The following is a 24,824-nucleotide window of genomic DNA, read 5'->3' on the forward strand; positions in this document are numbered from 1 at the left end:
AATGATGAGGTTTTGCTGAGGGTGGGGAAGGCAGCTTCAGGTGAGGAATGCACAGGTGTAGTGATATGACTGCTGGGTGGCCCAGCAGATTCCTTTGGGTCTGGGCTTGTCTCATTCCCAGTGACCTTAGTCATGTTGACAAGGCTTATCACCCTGTGAGGCAGGCCTGGGCTGAGACCACAGAGTGCATGTGTCACTGACCTGGGGGTCCAGGGTTGCCTGTCCCTCCTCTGTTGTGACTCGGGGAGTCCAAAATTCCTCCTATCTCTAATTATTTATTTATTTGAAGTGGAGTCTCACTCTGTTGCCCAGGCTGGAGTGCAGTGGGCTCTCAGCTCACTGCAACCTCCGCCTCCTGGGTTCAAGTGATTCTCCTGCCTCAGCCTCCCAAGTAGCTGGGACTACAGGCATAAGCCACCATGCCAGGCTAATTTTTGCATTTTTAGTAAAGACGGGTTTTCACCATGTTGGCCAGGCTGGTCTTGAGCTCCTGACCTCAGGTGATCCACCTGCCTTGGCCTCCCAAAGTGCTGGGATTACAGGTGTGAGCCACCGTGCCCAGCCTATTTATTTACTTTTGAGACAGTCTCACTCTGTTGCCTACGCTGGAGTGCAATGGCACCATCTCAGCTCACTGCAACCTCCACCTCCCAGGTTCAAGCAATTCTCCTGCCTCAGCCTCCCAAGAAGCTGGGATTACAGGTGTGCACCACCACGCCCAGCTGTTTGTGTTTTTAGTAGAGATAGAGTTTCACCAAGTTGGTCAAGATGGTCTTAAACTCCTGACCTCAAGTTATCCACCCACCTCGGCCTCTCAAAGTGCTGGGATTATAGGCATGAGCCACCATGCCTATCTAGTCTCTAATTATTTAAGGTAATATTTTTATTTTTTGAGACAGTCTTGCTTTGTCGCCCAAGCTGGAGTGGGGTGGCACGATCTCAGCTCACTGTAACTTTCATTTTCCAGGTTCAAGTGATTCTTTGCCTCAGCCTCTCGAGTAGCTGGGATTACGGGTATGTGCCACCACCCCCAGCTAATTTTTGTATTTTTAGTAGAGACAGGGTTTCACCATGTTGCCCATGCTAGTCTCAAACTCCTGACCTCAAGTGATCCGCCCACCTCGGCCTCACAAAGTGCTGGGATTACAGGTGTGAGCCATCGTGCCCAGCCCTATTTAAGGTAATATTTACTGAGTACTTACAACATATGTGCCTGGTGCTGGTGAAAGATATATTAGTGAGTAGAACAGACCCAATTCCTGCACTCCAGTCCCACTCACTTGGAAATCCTGACTGTGGGTCACAAAGTCTCAGGGCCACTGGTGGGGATGGGGTGGGTGTGCTTGGCATTCCAGAGGCAAGAGAGCCATCCTGGCAGTGCTGGGTCTCTTCCATTTGGAATCCCTAGCTCTTAAGTTCTCTGGGGATACTGTATGGACACAGAGTTCCCTCTGGTTAAGGTCAGAACTCTGATTCACTTCAGCTTTCTTCTTCCCACCAATGCCAAAAGTCCAAGAAATAAACACAACAGGTTAGAAGGACAACTTTGAGCTGCTTGCAGTTTATTTATAAAATACAAGGTACACTTACTGGGCCTGGCCTTTTTTATTTTTACTCTTTGCCTTCCTTTCCACCCAGCCAAGATTTTTGCATGCTCTCATCTGGGAGTTGAGCCGATTTCACGAATCTATCTGCTCTTGGCTGTGATGAGCCAAATACTAGCACAACCTTCCCTGGACCTGAGGGTGGCTTCATCTTAGAAGGCCCACAAGGATCCTACTGAAGCAAATGACTCTGCTCCAGTCAGCTCAGGCCTCTGTGGAGCAAAGAAACTGGTGTCCTTCTTGGAGTGCTGCCTTCATCTCCTTGAACTGAGCCAACTGGCAGGCCTCCTCCAGCCCCAGCCAGCAGTAGGCTTGGTGCTCATGGGAGAGGCGGATCTCCACATCATAGTCCTTCACCTCTGCCAGCCAGTAAATGACTGTTTTAGGCTTGTTCCTGGCCACATAATTGAGTTCTCTTTTGAACCCCTCAATGATGGTCAGCTGGCCTGCTTCTATGCCCGCTTCCTCTCGAGTCTCCCTCAGGGCTGTTTCCAAGTCATCCTCTCCTGGTTCCACATGGCCTAGTTAGGAGAAAATAGGAAGAAAAGGAGGAGGAAATCTTCCAAAGTTCCCAAAGCTGGATTTTCCAGACTATATATATATTTTTTTCTGTTTTGTTTTGAGACAGGGACTCACTCTGTTGCCCAGGCCAGAGTGCAGTAGGGCAATCAGCTCACTGCAGCCTTGAATTCCTGGGCTCAAGTGATCCTCCCACCTCAGCCTCCTGAGTAGTTAGAACAACACGCATGTGCCACCATGCCCAGCTAATTTTTTATTTATTTATTTATTTATTTGGTAAATATGGGGTCTCACTGTATTTCCCAGGCTGGTCTCAAACTCCTGGCCTCAAGTCATCCTCCTGCCTCAGCCTCCCAAAGTGCTGAGATTACAGGTATGAGCCACCACACCCAGCCATTCAGTGACTTTTCTAGGTGTTCCTAGGCTAAAGGAAGCCTGGAGATTGGCAATATCCTAACATGCCTGGGAAGGGGGTATAGGGCAGGTAGTGTCTAGTTCTTGGGGTGTGAGCAATCCCACCTTCCCACTCCATCTTCTCTGCAGAGAGTGAAACAGACCATGTGTATAGCAAGTCAGGTTTAGAATACTGCTCTTTGATGGTATGAGATGACCTTCTTCAGATGTCTGCTTTCTTATTCTTTGGAACTTTCTTCATCCCATGCTCTAAGGAATCACTTTTCTACTGGAGACCTTAAAGTGACCTTTTCCAAGGAGGGGGAAGTCCTTTCTTAACAAGTGGAAGTTAGCTGACGAGGAAGTACTTTGCCTACAATCCAGTGAGGACTTAACATTGTCTGCAGGTGGACCCTGACATTCCAGGGCCAAAAGACAGGCTCAAAACCCTGCACAGCTGAATGAGCAGCTGTTTCCATTAAGCTACCAGGCTTTTTCCAAATTGTTTTCCTCTTTCTTACTGGGCAAGGCCAGATTTCAGTTTCATAGGGAAACCCTTGATGGGAACTTAAGACTAAGGGCCAGCTGAGAACCACTTCTAAGAAAATATGTTAGCAACACCCAAACCCAAGAAGACAGCTGCCAAGAAACTGCTGTGGGAGAACTTGAAGCTCTGCAGGCTGAAACAGCTCTCAGTTTTACCTCTAGGCCCCTCCCACAAATCCTCAGCTTCCCCAGAGGGGGCAAGGACTGGGAAGGGTCTGGCAGACTCTGTCTACACTTGGCTCCAGTAAGTTTCTAGGGAGGCCTCCTGGCTCACAGGCTCATGGGGAGCAGAATCTCTCAGTTGTTCCCTCCTTGGTTTGGAGATTGGGGGCCCTCCTCCTTCCCAGGGGTCTACAATGCCCAGAGCCAGTTGCTGCACAAAAAACTCCCCAGGGGCCGGGTGCGGTGGTTCATGCCTGTAATCCCAGCACTTTGGGAGGCCGAGGCAGGTGGATCATCTGAGGTCAGGAGTTTGAGACCAGCCTGGCCAACATGGTGAAACCCTGTCTCTACTAAAAATACAATAATGAGTTGGGCGTGGCAGCGGGCGCCTGTAATCCCAGATACTTGGGAGGCTGAGGCAGGAGAATCACTCGAGCCCGGGAGGCGGAGGTTGCAGTGAGCCGAGATTGTGCCATTGTACTCCAGCTTGGGCAACACAGGGAGACTTGTCTCAAACAAACAAACAAAAAAACCCAGAAACTTAGTACTTAAAAACCATTCTAGCTTACGGCTTCTAGGGAATTTTCTCTGCACAAGCACCTCCTATAGTGGTGTACACAAAGACAGATAGGTAATGCATCGGGGGAGCAAGGTGGGAGGGATGCTGCTAGTGACGGGTGATACTGATTCTGGACGTCCCACCTACCCTCAGAGGTGTATGGAAGTCCCTGAGCACACCCCTCCCAGGGGCATCTATTCAGTATTCTGCCCATCAGTGTTAATTAACAGGGTAGCTTCTGCTGAAGCAGGAAAGGATTAGGAGCGGTCCACTGACATCAGGTAGAGAGAGGAACAAGGCAGTGTGACTCAGGTGATCTGGAGACAAGTGTGACTATTCCTATTCACAGTATTTGTGAAGCTTCTGTCTCTTTTTTCACTTTGTTTCTCCCCAGTACAACTCAAACATGCAAAATTTATTTCCTGTTCCCATTTCCTTATTTTCCTTCAATCCTAGATCTTTGTCCAACCCTTCTAACCCCACTCCCTTTTAAAGTCCCTGCTTTCGGCTAGGTGTGGTGGCTCACGCCTATAATTCCAGCACTTTGGGAGACGAGCTGGGCAGATCACTTGAGCCCAGGAGTTCAAGACCAGCCTGGGCAATATAGTAAGACCCTGTCTCTATCAAATAATAATAATAATAACAAAATAATTTAAAAAATAAAGTCCCTGCTTCCTTCTGTCTGAGAGCTATTCCTCATTCCAGCAGGCACCTGAGCCACAGTCTGTCCCTCCCAACTCAAACCATCCCAATGGCCTCAGCTAAGAAGGGCTCCTTTTTCCCATTTCTGCCTACACAGCCTGGCTTCTCTTTCAGGACTAAATGACTGCAGCTTTCTGACTCTTGGAGGTGGGGTCAGGAGTACTAGTGGATGAAAACTGGCCAGCTTACAAACAGATGTTGGCTTGGCCTAAGGCCAAGTAGTCTTCACTGTTCTTTCCTCTGGAGACTTGGCCAACTCCACCCTCAGTGCTGAGTGATAGACTCAAGGCACAGGTAGCTAGCTGGTCAAGCTGCAATTCCAAGGTCTCCATAATCTTTACAGCCTCCTGGTCTAAGAAGGCCCTGCCCATCCCCTCACTCCTCCACTCCTGCCACAATCCGCAGATGAATCTATGATCAGGGAGCCCAACTTCTCTATGCTCCAACTCAAAATACAACTATGTTCAGAAACACTGTAGAAGTCATACTCTCTGTGTTTAGTTCAAAAGAAAAACCAGCCAGGTGCAGTGGCCCACGCCTGCAATCCTAGCACTTTGGGAGGCCCAGACGGGCAGATCACTTGAAGTCAGGAGTTTGAGACCAGCCTGGCCAACATGGTGAAACCCCGTCTCTACTAAAAATACAAAAATTAGCTGGGTGTGGTGGCGGGTGCCTGTAGTCCCAGCTACTCGGGAGGCTGAAGCAGGAGAATTGCTTGAACCTGGGAGGGGAGGTTGCAGTGAGCTGAGATTGCACCACTGCACTCCAGCCTGGGAGACAGAGACTTCGTCTCAAAAAATAAATAAATAAAAAGAAAAACCTAATGATAGGGACACTGAACTAGGAGTCAAAGGAAATTGATCAAATGAAATCAGAGACAGGCTAGAAGAAAACTTAGGATTTTCTTTTTTTTTGAGACAGGCTGTGTTGTCCAGGCTGGAGTGCTATGGCACGATCTCGGCTCACTGCAGCCTTGATCTCTCGAACTGAAGTTATTCTCTAACCTCAGCCTCCTGAGTAGCTGGGACTACAGGTGTGCACCACCATGCCTGGCTAATTTTTGTATTTTTTGTAGAGACAGAGTTTTGCCATTTTGCCCAGGCTGGTCTCAAGCTCCTGGGCTCAAGCAATCTGTCCACCTTGACCTCCAAAAGTGCTGGGATTATAGGCATGTGCCTGCCCAAAACCTTAGGATTTTCTAATCAAGCCCTTGTTTGACAGATGAAAAACCCAAAGCTCAGAGAGGTGGGCATACAACTCAGTCAACCTCAAGGTCCCCAATTCCCTGCCCACTGGCTTTTCTCTTACCCAGCCATTCACCACAGAGGTTGGAGAGCTGGCAAATGATACTCATAAAAACACCCTGGAATTCAGTCACAGAATTCTATTTCCAGCTCTACTCTGGCCTGGTCTAGAGAGCTTGTATGTAGAAAGGTTCAAGGCTCCTACCTTCCCTACCCCCTTTTGCTACATAGTCACTGGGAATCAAGCCTTGGGGAGGGCCTGGCTGGGTAGATTTCTGAGCAGCGCTTGGCAGTTTCCCAAGAGGTGGCCCCTCTGGCGTCTACCTTTGGGAGGAGTCCAGTGATGAATGCCATCTGATGCCTGCAGCAGTAAAAACTCAATTGTATTGTTGTCCACTTTGGGAATGAGGCATCTTCGGAAGATGATCAAGCCACATGCTCTCAGGGCCATGGTCTTATCCTAAGGATTTAACAAAGAAGATACAGAATATTGGGAAGTTACACAAAATAGGAAGCTCCATACTGGGGGGTAGCAATCTGGTGCTGGACAGTAGCACAGACTAGCTAACTGTGATCTCATAGCCCACAGAAAAAGGCAGCATGCCCAGGACCAATGGAGGGCATCCAGGAATCAGAGACTGACCTTTGTGTGTAACTGCAGGACCTTGGCAACTACCCTCAGTTCAATGTGGCCTCTATCCCAACACCTCCAGGGCTCCCTGTAAAACAGGGCTGGCATGCATTTGTTATGCCACTGGAGATCCTCAGAAGCAAACATACTGAAACAAGAGAGATGCTGGGAATGGGAGAGAAGCAGTACAAGTTTTATCATCAAACCCATAACCCCATTTGCCCCAGCCCATATCCTGAGCCCCTGAAGCGCACAGCCCCCCAGCAATGTGGTTTCTGACAATGCAGAGAGGTCATCTACGGAGGAGGGTAACTTCATAGAGAAAAAAATATTTCGTTGAGTTTTTGTTTTTCTTTTGAGACAGGGTCTCCCTACATTGCCCAGGAAGTGATCCACCTACCTCAGCCTCCCAATGTGTTGGGATTATAGGCATGAGCCACCATGCCCAGCCTGATATTTTTTTAGTCTTTTATTTTATCCATTTTTTGTTTTAAGAGACAGGACTCACTATGTTGCCTAGAATGGCCTCAAACTCCCGGACAGAAGTGGTCCTCCCCCGGGTGGATCATGAGGTCAAGAGATCGAGACCATCCTGGCCAACATGGTGAAACCCTGTCTCTACTAAAACTACAAAAATTAGCCGGGCGTGGTGGCACGTGCCTGTAACCCCAGCTACTCAGAAGGCTGAGGCAGGAGAATCGCCTGAACCCGGGAGGTGGAGGTTGCGGTTGTGGTGAGCCGAGATCGGACCACTGCACTCCAGCTTGGCGACACAGGAAGACTCTGTCTCAAAAAAAAAAAAAAAAGACAAAAAAAGAAAGTGGTCCTCCCCCTCAGCCTCCCAAGCAGCTGGCAATACAGGCACATGCCACCATTGCCTGACATTCCTGGTGCCCGGGGGTAGCAGAGCTGATGCAGAGAGGGTGGCTGGAGCAGGAGTTGCTATCCTCCATGGCCCCTTTGCTGGTGCTCAATCAGGATGAGTTTGCAGCTGTCAAAGGCATAAAAATCAGGCCCAAACAGAAACCTACTCCAGGGCAATTCTCAGGACTGCCAACAGATGGTAATGTTACTCTAGAGAATAGCAGTTTCTCACCAAAAACCAAACCCAACACCAAGATCTTTCCAAGCTTTTCCAAACCTGTAACAAAAGTTTTTAAGGATTGGAAATAATCTGAAAGGGGATTTCTGAAATGATCTGTGCTCTCATATACTGTTGGTAGAAAAGTAAATTCGCATATCCCCTTAGGAGGGCAATTTGACAATAATTATCAAAACATAAAATGCACATTCCCTAAGAGTCAGCAATTCCATTTCTAGCCACTCTCACATAAGAAATAATAGGTTTAAGGCCGGGCGCGGTGGCTTAAGCCTGTAATTCCAGCATTTTGGGAGGCCGAGACGGGCGGATCACGAGGTCAGGAGATCGAGACCATCCTGGCTAACACGGTGAAACCCCATCTCTACTAAAAAAATACAAAAAAATAGCCAGGCGAGGTGGCGGGCGCCTGTAGTCCCAGCTACTCGGGAGGCTGAGGCAGGAGAATGGCGTAAAACCTGGGAGGCGGAGCTTGTAGAGAGCTGAGATCCGGCCACTGCACTCCAGTCTGGGCGACAGAGCGAGACTCTGTCTCAAAAAAAAAAAAAAAAAAAAATAGGTTTAAGATGTACACACAATGATGTTCACTACAACTTTGTTTGCAATATCAAAAAGGAAAAGAGCTAGAAACAAATATCCATCAATATGGGAATGGGCAAAAAGTACAGTATATCTATATGATGAAATAGTATGAAGCCATTAAAAAAATGAGGTCAAGGCTGGGTTCAGTGGCTCATGCCTTTAATCTCAGCATTCTGGGAGGCTGAGGCAGGAGAATCACCTGAGTCCTGGAGTTTGAGACCAGCCTGGACAACATAGTGAGACCTCATCTCTACAAAAAAATAGAAAAAAATTAGCCAGGTGTGGTGGCATGCACCTCTAGTTCCAGCTACTTGGGAGGCCAAGGTGGGAAGATTGCTTGAGCCTGGAAAGTTGAGGCTGCAGTGAGCCATGTTTGCATCACTGTACTCCAGCCTGGGCAATACAGTGAGACCTTGTCTCAAAAATAAAAGAAAAAGAAAAAAAAAATTAGGTCAAGCCTAATGTGCTGCTTGTAAGAAAAATTTTAGACACATGAAAAGAAGATAGTTCTGAATAGTATGTATAATGAAATCCCTGTTTGAGTTTACAAAATCATATATAAAGTGGTAGGCTTTCATTAAACACCATGTTCTATTTTCCTGGACTCCCTGTTTATGCCAAGATCTTACCCCATTCCAGAAGCCAAAAGGAAGCACCCCATCACTGTAGAACTGGTGAACAAAGATTTCATATTATTGGTCCATGGCTGAGGCAGAAACAGGTAGCTAATCCCATGCCCTCCCTACAAAGATGTTCAAAAAGCATTAGAAAGTTATAGATGTAGGGTACCTTGCTCCTGCCTCAGGTCCCATGGAATGAATGTTAGAATCCCTAAATAAGCTTAGGGATCCAAGACTAGAGGGCACAGTGCCCTGCCTAAGACAGGAACTCCATGCCACTGCCACCATCAGCACAGCATGGACAAGCAAAGATGCCTGCATGGGGAGCCAAGAAAGACAAGCCTGCGTTGGCCACATGGAACCACTGGGGAGAGGAGAGCAGCGGTGGGGTGGGGGAGGAATCTTAGGGTAGTGACAAGGGTATACCCTAGCAAGAATGTATTTCAGTGGACGCCAGTATATTAGGGATGACTACATCTAAGAACCACATCAGCTAACAGTTCATCTCAATGGGGCCAGAAGAGCTAGGATCAGATGCTCATTCTCCACCTATATTCTGGACCCATGGAAAGAACAGTTCTTCTAGAAATACAGAACTCCTCACTACTCTTTCAATTGCTTGACTTGAGCCAACTATTCTCTAGAATTCCTCCTACCCACTCTATACACACAACCTCCTACTCGTCAGAAGCAGCTCAGATGTCACCTCCTTTGTGAAACTTTCTGGCTTTAATCACTCCATGTTCTGCATCCTTAACATGGCTTGAACAAACTTAAAAGTTCAATCAGGGAAGCAAATGCTATGAGTGACAGAAAACTAAAGATTTATTATAAGGAGTAGACATTGTGTATCTTTAGAAGTTGGCGGAGAAATCCATGCAACTCTGTCGCCTCTGCACCTGGTGTTGGGCCTGAAGTCTGTGAGGCCAGCAGTTAGGAAGAAAACTGGATGTGAGGTGGAAGAGAACAAAGACAAACTGGAACCTCTGAGAACAAACTGGGATCTACAAGGACAACTGGAACTCATGAGGACAAACTGAAACCCACAGCTTCCTTTCACTGGCCGCAAGCTCAGCGACTCAGGTGATCTGGAGAAGCCGGAGCCCTCTGCTACAAAGCTGACTGCACACATGGCCCAGGACTCAGAGGAGCTGAAGGAGGAAATTCAGTAGGAGCTGGGGGTGCTGGGGGCTGTGTGATGACCTTCACCAACAAGGTGAGCCAGCAGATCAGAGAGAAAGTACAGGCACTGCCACCATGCCTGGTACCCTGCTCTGTCCTTCACAGTGTACAGACGCAGCTCTGTCCTTCACAGTGTACCGGCCGCTACTTCAATTCAGCTTTCCAAATCTCTCACGAAATTTTCTTGTGGACAACCCTCACCTGGAAGCAGATGGGAAGGACACTGGGAATCCAGTGTAGCTAAACTGACACAGTACAATGCCACCACAAGCGCATATACCTAGTATAGTAAATCTCTGCTGCTGCCTCTGGCGGGGAAGAGCCAGATTATAAGCTCTGTTTTCTTGGGACCCAGCACAGCAGTTCTGAACAGATGTTCATTGACTCAAAAGAACTCTCTCCCCACCTCCCACTCAAACAAATGTTTGAGTATGTTCTGGGGCCCTGGGAAATAGCCCAGTGTTTTCCTGAAGAGTGCCATTTACATAAAAGTGAATGGAGCTATTGTTGGGGGTTTTCTGTTTTTCTGGAGACCACAAAGCTGAAACTGTCCACGGGTTTGAAAGTAGCCAGCTTTCACACACAGACTCCAAGTGGATTCAAACCTCAGGGGGTTAAAGAACACAGCATCCAATATGCAAATATGCCTGCAGCCAGGATTGCGGAGGTGAGAACTCCAGGCTGACAGCAGGCAATTCACACTTCAAAAAAGTGGCAGAGTGCCTGAGGTGGTTAGAAAAAACCTGAACCAAAAACCCTCAATGTCATCAGAAGGTTCCAGAAGCTAAGGAAAAATATTCTTGGCTTTCTCCATATATACAATTCCCTCAGAGCCTAGGAGGTTTGGGACCTAGGTACCAAAAAAAGAATTTACAAATACATGGCTATGCTGTTTGTTTCAATATTTTCATCAAATTAATTAGAGTAACTGTAAAAAGCTCTCGGAAATGTAATTTTAGGTTCAGGTAGAGCTCTCCAAATTTTCCCTCTGACCTGTTCTCCATAGTCTAATATCCCTTTAGCAAAAACAGCATTTCATGTCGCGTTATCAATTAAGCATCTATATATACTGTGCCAGCTATACTGTGCAAGACTTTTGACAACTATTGTTTCTAAAGCTCAAAACGACCTTTCAAGAGAAGCATTATTGTATCTAGTTTACAAGGACACTGATATTATTTTAAAAGGTTAAAATACTTGCACAAGGGCATAGCTGGTCTGTAAATGGTGGGATCTCAATCTAAGTAAGTCTAACTCCAAAGTCTATAATTTTTGTCCTTATCATAGCTCTGTTCACCATGAAAGAGTAGGGCTTAGGGAGAGGACAGACACAAATGATTTATAAAATCATTTCCAGTTTCAAAATTCCCAGTCTTTTTTTTTTTGATAGGGTCTCTCTGTGTCATCCAGGCTGCAGGGCAATGGTATGATCGCAGCTCACTGCAGCCTCAGGGCTCACTGCATCCCTTCTGGACTCAAGGAATTTTCCTGTCTTAGCCACCTGGGTAGCTAGGACTACAAGCAGGAGCCATCACAACTGGCGAAATTTTAAAAACACTTTTTTTGTAGAGATGGGGTCTTGCTATGCTGACCAAACTAGTCTTGAAGTCCTGGCCTTAAACGATCTTCCCACTTTGGCCTCCCAAAGTGCTGGGATTACAGGTGCAAGTTACCGTGCCTGGCCCCAAATTCCCAGTCTTTAATCTATATTCATTTGGAGGTTAAGATGTCAAGCTGGGATCATTTCCACCAAAAAGGTTTCAGTTGGGGGGAGAGGGCCGTAGACGTTAAGTCCTGTATCCGAAGGAGACTCTGAAGGAGGGGTAAAATGTAGCCTCAGGCTCCTAATAGCACCTGTCTCATAAGGGTTTCTATGCCTCCTCTCCTCTTTTCTGGGAAGCAGGAACCTAAAACCACATGTTCCACTTAACTTAAGGCACTAGTGTCCAGAAAATTTGCCCAGGCCCTCCTCCAAATGAGGAGGAAGGCCAACTGTTTGCCTGCCCACAAGCAGTTCTATGTGACTGCAATTCTATGTGACTACTCCTTCACCTCCCACATCATAATTATCTTTTCTCCAATTTGCCAGTTTCTTTCTTCCCTTTTGGAGTGGACAGAAATGAGGCACCCACCCATGAGTAAAGCTCTTTCTTGTGAGAACAATAACAAAAGGAAGAGAAGGAAAAAAAAAGAAATGCAAAAGAAAAGCCCCAACTACCATGAATAAATTGAGACAAAGAAAATATTCCCTCAAATGCACTTTTCCCTGGACAACTGCCACTCCATTCTTCTTGCAGAGATGAAGCTGCTGAGTCATTTTTCTATTTTTGCTGTTGGCTGAGGGAGGAAACAGGAGATTTTACCTATAATGGCATAAATATTGGCTTCTAGGATAAGGCCAAAGTCAGACAAGGTTGGGACAAAAATCATTCTTAGTGAAGGGGATTTGTTAAGCAGCCTATTACTGCCATCTGCTGTACAATTCTAGAAAGCTAACTTGGGGAATTGTAACATTAAAGCCTGAAGCCTTTAGGGGTTCAAAAGCCTTTAGGAGTAAACAAAAACCCTAAAGGGGTTTTGTTGACTCATCTCATGTCTGTTGTGTGTATCCCATGCGACAGACAGTGTGAAGGATTGACAGATATGAAGCTGAATACTACAAAGCACCAACTTCCTAGAGATTAACAGACTAGTGAAAGTGGAAGACATTCCAACAGACAAGTTACAGTGTGTTTTGTGCAACATAAGATGGAAAAGCAGCAAAGAAGCATCTTTAGGTTAACAAGGTACCCCATAAGGATTCTGATGGGTCGTTAGTTCTCCCCCAGGCAGAAGGGAGGCAGATGCAAGGCATTGCCAGCAAAGGGAGGAGTGTGGGCAACACCCTCAAGCGCAAAATGACATCTCACTGGTAAATAGCTTAGTTTATATTCTGTAGGCAATGAAGCCTCTGACTGGTCTTAGGCAAGGATATAATTTGGTCACACTGACATTTTACAAAGACATTCTAGCTGCAAGCAAGGTGGGGAATGAATTAGGACAGACTGGAAGCAGAGAGATTAACCAGTTACAAGTCTACTGCAACAGACCAGTTAACAAATGATTCTAGTTAGATCAAGGCAGAGGCTGTGAGAAAGGAAAGGAAGGGATGAATCTGAGAGATATTTCAAAGTAAAATGGACAATATTGATATTTCATTGTCTAAGGGACAGAGAGATGTTTCATAAGCCAAGGGAAAGAGAAAGGCTTTGGTTTGAGTACCTGGGTGGAAGATGGGGTGCAAGTGAATCATTTGTTCGGGAAAAGTTGAATTAGAAGTGCTAGTCTACCCATAAGATAAATGAACAGATGTATCTAAAGTTCAGTGATCCTCTCATCCCATCTCTTCATTTCCCAAGGTGGGAATTTTCTTTTTTAAAATCATTTTTATTAAAATAATTTTTTCTCTCCTCCCCTCTCTACCAAGACCACGGTGAAAATTTTCTATTAGAGCAAGATATAGCTCCTACCATAGGTACCTCGGCAGCCCACATTCCCTCCAATTTAGGTAGGTCAAGCTGTCCAACCTGCCCCTGCATCTATCTGGTATTCCAAGCATTTTCATCCTCCTTTAATCAGAAACACAGAAAAGCATGGCTGTCTATGCAGTCAGAAAGGCCTAGCTATTGAAGTTAATAGTTGTCACTTAGAGCAAGATACTTAACTTCCTCATTGGTAAAACAAAGTTAACACCTACTTTTCATGGTTGTTGTGGAGTTTATAAATGATATATATAGAGAAAGGGTCTGACATTATCAGAAGTACTAAATACATGAGTTATTCTTATCCATGTGTCATAAAAGATCATCAGAAAGCTTCTCTGTTGTAAAGAAATGACTTTTCATTTTGTCTGTAAAACTGCTGAACACTGTTCACCACAGTATATACATTCCTTATAAGGTCCCACAGAATAAATTCCTTTTAATATAGAAACTAGAAAAATAATTTATCTTTTGAAGAATGGATTTGTTTCCTTATTAGTAAGAATTACCTTTTTTCCCTTAACTGACTAATTTTGGTCAAAATTGGGTACTCAATTACAGTAAGTACACCAACCCACTGACCAGTGTATTTGCCTGTTCTTATTATAAAGATAATAGCTACCATTTTTTAAGAAGTTACTACTTGCCAGGCGTTGTGTCAAGTGCTTTACCTTCATTATTTCACTTAATCTTCACAACAACCCGCTGAGGCATTACTGCCATTTTTCAGAGGAGTAGAAAGGGAATTATGGCTCAGAGATGTCTGGGTAGTGATTCAAATGTAGGTCTGCCTGACTCCTAACATCATTCATCTTAACCTCGACTTTATAATAGCGTTTTACATTTGACAATTTGATTGCATTGTTTTTTTGTTTGTTTGTTTGTTTTTTGTTTTTTTGAGACGGAGTATCGCTCTGTCGCCCAGGCTGGAATGCAGTGGCGCAATCTCGGCTCACTGCAAGCTCCGCCTCCCGGGTTCATGCCATTCTCCTGCCTCAGCCTCCCGAGTAGCTGGGATTATAGGAGCCCGCCACGAGGCCCGGCTAATTTTTGTATTTTTTTTTTTTTAGTAGAGACCGGGTTTCACCGTGTTAGCCAGGATGGTCTCGATCTCCCGAGCTCGTGATCCGCCCGCCTTGGCCTCCCAAAGTGCTGGGATTACAAGCGTGAGCCACCGCGCCCGGCGGCATTCAGTTTTTTTTTTTTTTTTTTTTAAGGCGGTGGGGTTCTCGTTCGACTTTCTTTACGTCTGCTATAACTGCCACGATATTACCCATTCAATAATTGAAGCAATTAGAAAACATAAAATCTCTTTTGGAAAGCAGGCGGGGTATAACAGGTAACAACAAAGTGAAATTGAGGCCCAGGGAGGGTCAGGTTTGGCGCCAGGGCCTCTGGGCCCTAAACCTGGACCTCTCCCGCCTCTGGGATTTGGATGACCCATCCCATCCCCACTCGGACGGGGGCAACCAAGGCTCACAGGGTCAGGGAACCTCCCTTCTCCCGGTGCAGATAGGAAAAATGAGGTCCTGAGAGCGGATGGGGCCTGGCCTGCCCACACCTCACTGCCAACTTGAAGGAGGGCACATCCATCTCGGGCCCTGCAGAGACCGGAGGCAGATTCCCATCGCTCCAAGGCTCATTTCCTCCACTAAGAACTAAATTCAAGTGGACCCTAAGCATACTCACCAGAAGCAGAGGGAGGCAGGAGGCGGATCTTGGACGGAAATTGGAAGTACACCGGCCAATCAGAAGAGCCTGGTTACGCTTGGGACTACCAATAGAATTTGGCAGAAGGCTCTTCGACCCGCCTCAAGGGTGCCTGTCTCACACGGAGAACGTCGCGAGATCTTCCCTCAAGCCGAACGATTGGCTGAAAGTCGGAAATTGAGAACTACGCCCGCTGTTTCTTCAGACCTCTGATTGGTCTTCTGGAGGAAAAGTCAACGAACGTCAACCGATTCCTTGGATGCCCATTGGTGGGTGGTGCGGGACTGGCGACGCGCGGGCCACAGCGCGGGCGTTCGAACTGGCGCTTGGTGGCGTTGCCATGGAGATGCGACCTGGCCGCCGCCGGTGACTCCCGGGTTGACAGGGCTCTTAAGTTGCGGGCCTTGGGGCTCACTCCCGACGGCACTGTCTTCTCCTCTTCTCAGACAGGGCAGACCGAGGAGTTTGGACCGAGGTGAGAAAGGGCGGGGAGAATAGAGGAGGGGTAGGTCTGGTCCGGAACCGTGGCGCCTGCCCTCCGACAGGGGTGCGCGTGACGTCCGCTGAGCGCGGGAGGAAACTGGCAGTTGTGAAGGAACCGGGAGTTGGCCTCTCTTGGTTCTTCCTAAAGTTCGCCTACTCTCCTACCTTTCATCCCCATATCTCTGCCTTTTCTTCAGCAATTATCTTGAATGCCACTTCTCTCACTTTGGGAGACTAAACTCTTGAGTCCCAATGTCCTCTTGCTTTTGAACCGATAACCCTGACCGTGCGGCACCTCTCTTACGGCGCTTCTGTTCGGCCTTGGGTTGTGTACTTCCGGGAAGCCCATTCTCTTCCCTTATCCCATAAAATTTTGAAGCCTTTAAGGTAAGGCAAGCATCGTTCACAATGTCTTGCATACAGTAGATTTTCAGGAAATATTTGTTGAGTTGAATTTAATTTACAAGAAATAGATTGGATTCCTCTTCATGCCCTGCCTCGTTGTCTCTCCGCTTCAGAGACAATTTTTTATTTCGAGGCTAGGGGAAGGCCACCCTAATCTTAAATGCAAAAGGACCTGAAAGTCCACAGTCCGCAGCGGGCCTTTCTACTCTTTGTGAAAGGCTAAACTTTTTTGGATTGGTTGCTACAACTCTTCCTGCATTTGTGGCTTTTAGCCTTGGTCTCCCAATAATTTTATTAGACTCCTTTTAGTCTTTGCTTAAAATAAACCATTCTGTTGCTGTATGCCGAGAGAGTTTATCTCCGTTTAGCTTCTTAGTGACCGGCAGCTATTGTCACATTTTAAGTGTGCTTTGGAAAATGTTTTAAAGCATCTTCTTTGTATTTGTATTCTACAAGTAGAGAGGCTTTGTAGTCTCTCTACTGAAGTGCATATAACAGCTGCTCAGGTGAACTCTCATCTATTCATCAGGTGTCCATGATAGAATTGCGTTCCTAAGACTGTTTCGTTGTTAACTCATGGATTATATATTGACAGTCTGATTGTTGGTGTGATTCTTCCTTATGTCAAATTCATAGCTCACTGGTGGCCTTAATAAAAGGAGTGAAAAAGTTCAGTACAGCAGCTATGTTCTTGTTACCCATTTATAAAAGTTTGAAACACTACCTTATTGCTAAACTGCAGATCTGTGATATATAGTGGAAACCCACTATATGTGGGTTGGCTTTGGCTCTGTCTCTGTCTCTAATTCACTGTGGGTGGCTTTGCAAGTCATTTAGTTCCTTTATTATTATGATTTTGGCTTTTTCTTTATTTTTTAGAGAAAAGATCTTGCTCTGTCACCCAGGCTGTAGTGCACTAGCATGATAATAGCTCACCGCAGCCTTGAACTCCTGAATTTAGCCCCTTTAGACCTCACTTTTTCCATCTGGAAAATCAAAGAATTGAATTAGATTACAATTCCTGTGGCTCTACTATCATCAAGTCAGGTAGTTGATGTCAGGTAGACCACTCGCTCTCAGCCTTCCAAAGACCAAACAGACTTTTTTCTTAGCTGCTGAAAGTGGTAGTAACCATTTATTGAGTGTTTACCCCGTACAAAGCACTGTATCCAGGGCTTTATATACATATTACATTTTTCTTAGTATAGCACATTAATGTACTGCTAAGATAGCATTTATTTAAAACTTGTGGTTTTATATTGTTAATGAAAATCTTTAGCTATTCAAAGTGTGTCCTTGGGGCAACCTAAGGTATGATCCTATCACTTTTTAGTTTAGGGGGAACCACAGTTTCTTTCTCTGGGCTGCTCTTTTGTCCTTTGTAAAGTGAGGGGCTGAACTCGTCTAGATCCCTTCCAGATCTAGTATTCTATGATGACTGATCTGTTAATCTAGTTTCCCCATAATGGCTCAGCAAACCAGTTTACAATTTGCACAGTGTAGATCCTCAACACATTTTGTTAAATAAATAATAGAGTTCTACTTCTTAAACTTTGGGTATGTGGTCATTGTATACCTCCCAAGTTACTGTCTCAAGGGTTTTGATGTTCATATCGTGTTGAATAAGAAGAGTTTTCTGTAGGTATAAACTAATAATAATAGTATAATATATTGTTGAGTGTTTATATACCAGACACTGAATTTAGCAGTTAATTTACATTATTCTGATTAACCCTCATGAAAGGAAACATTTTTTCCAAGTCAGCATTTTTTTGGTCAGTTCAATGCAGTAGCTTCCTAAATGATCTCCCTCTTTGCACTTTTACCCACCTGCTGTGATCCATTCCTCACAGAACTGGGAGAGTGAACTTTAAAGACATGTATCATAGCATATACTTTCCCCACTTAAAATCCTCTAATGACTTTCTACTTCACTTAAAAGTAAAATTTGGATACTTTTATGTGGCCCAGTACACCTTACATAATCTGGCCCCTACCTTTCCTTCCTCTTATACTATTCTCCTTCTCACCTACTATGCCAGCCAACCTGTCCATGTTTGATGGCTTGATTATGCCATGCTCATTTCCACCTTTGGGCTAATGTGCTCACGTGGAACCCTGTTCTTCCTGATTTTTACGTAAGTGACTCCAAGTTATTTTAGGTTTCACCTCAAATGTTCCCTTCTGAATGAAGCCTTCTCTGAACATCCAATGTAAAGTAAGCCTTGCACCTGGCTTTATTCTTCTGTAGTGATTATCATCATCTAAAACTACCGCTTATTGATGATTAATTATCTCCTCCCATTAAAATAATAGTGCCATGAGGGCAGTGACTTTATCTGTTTTTTGGGATTTTTTTTGGAGACAGGGTCTTATTTTGTCACCCTGTTGTCCACACTGAGCTGCAGTGGCGTGATCATGGCTCACTGCAGTCTCAGACTCCCAGGCCCAAGAAATCCTCCTACCTCAGCCCCCCAAGTAACTGGGACCATAGGCACGTACCACCATGCCCAGCTAATTTTGTTTATTTGTAGAGATGAGGTCTCACTATGTTGCCCAGGCTCGTCTCAAACTCCTGGGCTCAAGCAATCCTGCCTCGGCCTCTAAAGTGTTGGGATGGCAGGCATGAGCCACTGCGCCTGGCTGAACTTGTCTGTTTTGTTCACTTATATTCCTGGTGCATAAAACAGGGCCCAGCTCATACAAGTCTCTCAAAAAATATTTCTTGAGGATTGGATAAAGGTTCCTCTTGGAACTGTGACCATATCTGTGTCCATATCAATTCATTTGAGTAATACAAACTTGCATTATTTTGGTGCCCAGGAGCAGTGACTCAGGGCACCACCATCTCTTGTCACAATTTTCCTAAGTTATCAAATTACCCTGATAAATAGTTTCTACCACCTGTTACCACAAATGATATCAAATGCTTTTATAGAGTTTTAATATAGTGTAGGAATATTTATTTATTAAACAATTATTGAATATTATTTCCAATCACTGTTTTATTTATTTTTATTTTTTTTTCTGAGAAAGAGTCTCGCTCTGTTGCCCAGGCTGGAGTGCAGTGGTGCAATCTTGGCTCACTGCAACCTCTGCCTCCCAGGTTCCAGCAATTCCCATGTCTCAGCCTCCTGAGTAGCTGGGATTATAGAGTGTGTGCCAACATTCTCAGCTAATTTTTTTATTTTTTGTGGAGATGGGGTTTCGCCACGTTGACCAGGCTGGTCTTGAACTTTTGGCCTCAAATGATCCGCCCACCTTGGCCTCCCAAAGTTCTGGGATTACAGGCATGAGCCACCGTGCCTGGCCCCAGGCAGTGTCTTAGAACCCACATATAAAAACACTAATAAGACACATTGCTTTTTTCTTTTTTTTTTTTTTTTTTTTGAGATGAAGTCTCACCCTATCGCCCAGGCTGGAGTGCAGTGGTGTCATCATGGTTTACTGTACCCTCAACCTCCTGGGCTCAAGTGATCCTCCCACCTCAGCCTCCCAAGTAACTGGGACCACAGGTGTGTGCCACCATGCCCCATGCCCCATTAATTTTTATATATTTACTTATTTATAGAGATGGGGTCTCCGTATGTTGCCCAGGCTGGTCTTAAACTCCTGGGCTCAAGTGATCTTTCTGCCTCAGTCTCCCAAAGTGCTGGGATTACAGGTATGAGCTGCTCTGCCTGGGCAAGCACATTCCTTGACCGCAAAGAGACTATACTTTATTAGGGGAAATAGACTATACTTTATTAGGGGAAATAGTTAAATAATTATCATGTAATAATTATTAACATAATTAACTGTAATAATAGAGATATGCTAAAGGTATGATGCAGACACGGAAGGGACATCTGATCATATTGGGGGAGACCAGAAAAGACCTCATTTGTTGTTATAATCAGTAAGAGGTAGGCAGGTAAAGGGAAGTTTGATGATAGTGGAGGAGGCTGCTTAAGAGCACAACGTGAATGAATGCACAGAGAAATAAAATGGTCTAAGAAGTTGACTAAACTGGAGAGCGAGGAAGGGGCTAGATTATAGAAGGATTTGTGGGACATCCTTAGGAGTTTGGACTTTGTACTCTGTGTAGGTGATTAGATGCCACTGAAGGGTTTTAAATAAGGGAGCAACATTGCTATAACTGCTTTCAAAAGAGTGATCTGTCTCTACAGTCTGGAAGATGGTTTGATGGGGGGCATAACTGGAGGCCAGGAGAACAGGTATGAGATATGTAATGAATAGGTGGAAGATATGGGGCTGAATAGCCAGAGCAGTGGTGGTAGGAATGAGGATAGGAGAGGAGAAATTTGGCAATTATTTGGGAGATTAAATTGTCTGGATCTGTTGATTACGTTTGGGATTAAGGGAGAAGAAGGCCTCTAGGATGCTTTCTCATTTAGTTCTGAGTGACTGCATGAATGGTATTTTCACCCCACTTCCAAAGAAGAGAAGTGGAGGGGCAGATTTTGTCAGGAGGTATAATGAATTCTGTTATTGACAAGTTCAGATGCTCAACTGTGGAGACATTTTTATAGTGATTCTTGCTGTTTTTGCTGCAAGACATAGCCATGAGATTGTTTTACTACGAGGCGAACTAAAGTTACATTGGGATTCTGGAAGTAACCCACTTAATAATATTGCATAACATCCAGACCAAAGAGACTAATTGAGATTTCACCAGCAATGAGGGGTGGTACTGCGTCTATTACAGTCTTTTAAGTTAGCCACTTGCTTATGTGAGATTTGATTAGATAAAACTAGTGGTATAGAATTATGTAGCCAATATATGGCTATCCGATCACTTTCTAAAACAAATTTATATCATGGTTTTGAATAAATTAAATGATCTGTGCCTCAGTTTCTTTATTTGTAAAAAGGGAGATGATACTAATTGCCATCTATCACAAAAAGTCTTGGAAGATTATTCAGGTAGCACAATTAATTACATGTTAATAATTTTGATTACAGTGAATGAAATTACTGTTTTAGTCATTCTTTGCTTTCTGGATGTCACTCCTTTGGAAATAATTCCTGGTCCCATGGTGGCGACAGTTCCCAAAGGGACTGAAAGAATCTCTGTCATCTTGGTAATTTGCGAAAACTGATTGTAACAGTTATTTTTCTGATTGAACACGTGAAATATATTTTGTTGAAAGTGTTTTATGACTGCAATGTGACAAAAATCTGAAAACGACAACTTCCTGCAGTTTGGTCAGATCGAGATTTTAAAAATAAAGCACTGAATTTAAACCCAACATTGGTTACCACCTGTTACTGAGAAGTCTTTCAAAATTAAACCTCTATATTTAGAGAAAGTAATACTTGCACTGGTTTAAGATAACTAGGTTCTAAAATTTTGTTATGTTTATTTTTAGGTGATTGCTCATGCTTTTCACCAAATGTAAAAACGTATTAAACTCATTGTAGGGCTCTTGAGGGGAATTGTAGTAATTGCAAAGCATTAGCTACTTAACCATAAACAAACTTGAAACTATTTTTTCTTTCAGTTCAAAACAGAAACAATTTCTTGAAAACTACTTTTTAAAAATGGGTATAATTTACATGATTTATACCCCCAAATCCACATCTTGCCGTAAGAATTCTATTAAGTATCATATATTCTAATTCCTTTGCAGCAGCTGTTTTAAGCAGTTGTCTAGTATCATCTGTCTTCTGTTGAGATCAGTAGTCTATAGATAGAAGAATCCCTAGAGTTTGAAATAATAAGTTCTCTTATAGGGGGAAAAGTGTATACTGTATTTTTCCCCTTTAATCTCTCACTGATAATACTGAATTTCTTGTGTTCTTAGTGACTTTATGCCTAATATGGGGTACAGAAATGTTTTAATAATAAAATTGATTGAAAATGCTGACTTTCTTTAGTATCAGTTTCTTTAATTTGTTTTTTGGAGACGGAGTCTCACTCTGTTGCCCAGGCTGGAGAGTGCAGTGGTGCAATCTCGGCTCAGTGCAACCTCCGCCTCCCAGGCTCAAGCAGTGCTCCCCAATGTCAGCCTCCCAAGTAACTGCGACTAAGGCATACATCACTACACCTAGCTAATTTTTGTATTTTTTGTAGAGAGAGAGTTTCACCTCGTTGCCCAGGCTGGTCTCAAACTCCTGGGCTTAAGGGATCCAACCACCTTGGCCTCCCAAAGTGCTGGGATTATAGGCATGAGCCACAGTGCCTGGCCTTGTGTCAGTTTTGAATAGTCCAGCGGTCCCAGTGACTTTGTTAGTAACTTCTTTAAAATTGGTTATTATTAGGCTGGGTGCCGTGTCTTATGCCTGTCCTAGCACTTTAGGAGGTCAAGGCAGGAGGATCACTTGAGCTCAGGAGTTTGAGACCAGCCTGGGCAACATGGTGAGACCTCATCTCTTGAAAAAAAAAAAAAAAAAAAAAAAAAGGGATCATTATTAGTGTTTGTCTAGGGCTAGATGGGTTGGGGGGAAATGGGGAGTGACTGCCAGTGGGTACTGGGTTTCTTAATGTAAATGAATAAAGTTGGTTCGTATAAAGGGACTAGGAGCAGATAGAACCATGGAGTGTATTAGAAGGGTATATGCCCTTCTAAAAGGGACAGCCACTACTCTGTTTTGGTCTACTACTTCCTTATCTAATTGCAGGCCCGATGTAACTACATCTTTTAATTTTCAGGAAAAGCAGGAACTGTATATTTTTAATTGTTCCTAATTTTTTAAACAGTACAACAAATTAAAAAAAATTATTTATTTATTTAATTTATTTATTTATTTATTTTTTTTGATGGAGTCTCGCTGTGTCTCCCAGGCTGGAGTGCAGTGGCGTGATCTCGGCTCACTGCAAGCTCCGCCTCCTGGGTTCACGCCATTCTCCCGCCTCAGCCTCCCAAGTAGCTGAGACTACAGGCGCCCGCCACCACGCCCGGCTAGTTTTTTGTATTTTTAGTAGAGACGGGGTTTCACCATGTTAGCCAGGATAGAAAAAAAATTTTTTTAAACACTTTGTAAGCCAGACTGCAAAATATGAAGATAATCCTTCATGGACCAAATATTATAGGCTAGATCAGCTACAGATTAGATTATCTCTATTGACCTGGCTAGCTGTAGGACTCCTTTTAAAAAGATCTTACAAAAATAAAATGTAGGACAGGCACAGTGGCTCATGCCTGTAATCCCAACACTTTGGGGGCTGAGGCAAGAGGATTGCTTGAGCCCAGGAGTTCCAGACCAGCCTGGGCAACATAGGGAGACCTCATCTCTACAAAAAATTTAAAAAATTAGTCAGGTTTGGTGCTGTGCACCTGTAGTCCCAGCTACTTGGGAGACTGAAGCAGGAGAATTGGTTGAGCCCAGGAGTTCATGACTACAGTGAGCCGTGATTGCACCACTACACTCCAGCCTGGGTGACAGAGTAAGACCCTTTCTCAAAAAAAAAAAAAGTATGTATGCATGTATAGCTTTTTTTTTTTTTTTTTTTTTTTAAATGCTATAGGTAGATCACTGTGCCTGTTTTGTTTCAGATGCTTAGTGGGTGCATTACAGAAACTGTCTCCTGTAAATGTATAATCAGTACACTTGTAGAGAGTACTTTAACATATCTAATTTTACTGTCAATGCCTGTATAAATTATTTCAGTTTTAAACTTGAAGAAGCAGAGACCCATAGATGTTAAATAATCTGACCATGTATCACACCTGGTTCTTAGCAGAGCCTGACTGAGTCCTCGGTTTTTTTGCCTCCTAATCTAGTAATCTGCTATAATGGTTACTACTGCACAAACGCTTTGGTAGTCTAACAGATATTTGAAATAAAAATCTTATTTAACATCTTAAAATAGAAAAAATAAACCACGTAGGTATTTTGCTCCCTGTTCAATTCCATCTCCCTCCCTACAGAATAAGAATGTGTTTGGTGGCAGTGGTAGTTTAAGGGCCTCTGTTTATTGGATGTCTATGATATGTTACACCAATGCTTTAGTGTTAGTTACCTTTAAATCTAGTGACATGTCAATAATTATAGCTAATCTATTTCTAAGAAGGATGGAGGGAGGTCTTACATTACAATATGTAGCTACAAAGAAAACAGTGCATAAAAATAAAAGCACACATTTGAACAATGCAGATATAGTTAAGTACATGGAGAAGGGTCATTATCCTGGTAAGCCTGTCTAAAGAGATCTAGAGCAAAAATCCTGGGGTACAGGTAAAATAAAGCTCATTTCAGCAACATTTTGGCAACTTGAGCTCAAACATACTTAAATTTGTAGAAAGAGAAAAATTACTTTAGGTCCTCCCCTTTCCCCTCCTTCCCAAGGGAGATCTGTAGCCATTTGTAGGTTATAGCCTTTTCCTTTTTTTTTTTTTTTTTTTTTTGAGACAGAGTCTCGCTCTGTCACCCAGGCTGGAGTGCAGTGGCCGGATCTCAGCTCACTGCAAGCTCCGCCTCCTGGGTTTACGCCATTCTCCTGCCTCAGCCTCCGAGTAGCTGGGATTACAGGCGCCCGCCACCTCGCCCGGCTAGTTTTTTGTATTTTTTTTTAGTAGAGACGGGGTTTCACCGGGTTAGCCAGGATGGTCTCGATCTCCTGACCTTGTGATCCACCCGTCTCGGCTTCCCAAAGTGCTGGGATTACAGGCTTGAGCCACCGCGCCCGGCCCCTTTTCCTTTTTTTCCTTTTTTTTTTTTTTTTTTTGAGAAGGAGTTTGATTTTTGTCACCCAGGCTGGAGTGCAATGGCGCAATCTTGGCTTACTACAACCTCCGCCTCCTGGATTCAAGAGATTATCTTGCCTTAGCCTCCTGAGTAACTGGGATTACAGGTGCCCACCACCATGCCCAGCTCATTTTTGTATTTTAGTAGAGATGGGGTTTCACCATGTTGGCC

General features: G+C 44.3%; 2 protein-coding genes across 9 annotated transcripts in view; one reads left to right on the top strand and one right to left on the bottom strand.

Moving 5' to 3' along the window:
* Nucleotides 1–1,545: 1,545 nt before the first annotated feature.
* On the bottom strand, nucleotides 1,546–15,101 carry NUDT2 (nudix hydrolase 2). 5 transcript variants are annotated; one of them, XM_015117379.3, is made up of 4 exons: nucleotides 15,054–15,101; nucleotides 6,373–6,508; nucleotides 6,054–6,189; nucleotides 1,546–2,125 (listed from the first exon to the last, which is right to left on the bottom strand). In XM_015117379.3, the coding sequence occupies exons 2-4, from the start codon at nucleotides 6,505–6,507 to the stop codon at nucleotides 1,809–1,811; spliced, it is 588 nt and encodes a 195-aa protein (XP_014972865.3). In that variant the 5' UTR covers nucleotide 6,508; nucleotides 15,054–15,101; the 3' UTR covers nucleotides 1,546–1,808. The 5 variants fall into 5 exon arrangements, with proteins under 5 accessions (XP_014972865.3, XP_077821248.1, XP_077821247.1 ...); XM_077965122.1 differs by having other exon boundaries at nucleotides 6,373–6,525; XM_077965121.1 differs by lacking the exon at nucleotides 15,054–15,101 and adding an exon at nucleotides 8,671–8,708.
* A 236-nt stretch (nucleotides 15,102–15,337) lies between these two features.
* Nucleotides 15,338–24,824, top strand: part of KIF24 (kinesin family member 24) — a 90,723-nt gene continuing 81,236 nt past the window's right edge. For 2 of the 4 annotated variants that reach the window (XM_077965807.1, XM_015117533.3), the window contains exon 1: nucleotides 15,346–15,549. The gene's annotated coding sequence lies outside the window, so the exon portion shown is untranslated. Of the gene's footprint in view, nucleotides 15,550–24,824 lie in introns of all 4 variants that reach the window. The other 2 variants (XM_077965808.1, XM_077965810.1) reach the window with 2 other exon arrangements.

This window comes from Macaca mulatta, chromosome 15, assembly GCF_049350105.2.
Source record: "Macaca mulatta isolate MMU2019108-1 chromosome 15, T2T-MMU8v2.0, whole genome shotgun sequence".
Lineage (NCBI taxonomy): Eukaryota > Metazoa > Chordata > Mammalia > Primates > Cercopithecidae > Macaca > Macaca mulatta.

Excerpts from the sequence above, each read along its gene's own strand:
- NUDT2 (XM_077965121.1), bottom strand. The coding sequence starts at position 8,702 with ATGGGGTGCTTCCTTTTGGCTTCTGGAATGGG. Across the intron at positions 6,509-8,670 it reads CTTTTGGCTTCTGGAATGGG|TATGTTTGCTTCTGAGGATC; the intron begins GTAAGATCTTGG and ends CTCTTGTTTCAG. Across the intron at positions 6,190-6,372 it reads TCCTGCAGTTACACACAAAG|GATAAGACCATGGCCCTGAG; the intron begins GTCAGTCTCTGA and ends TTAAATCCTTAG.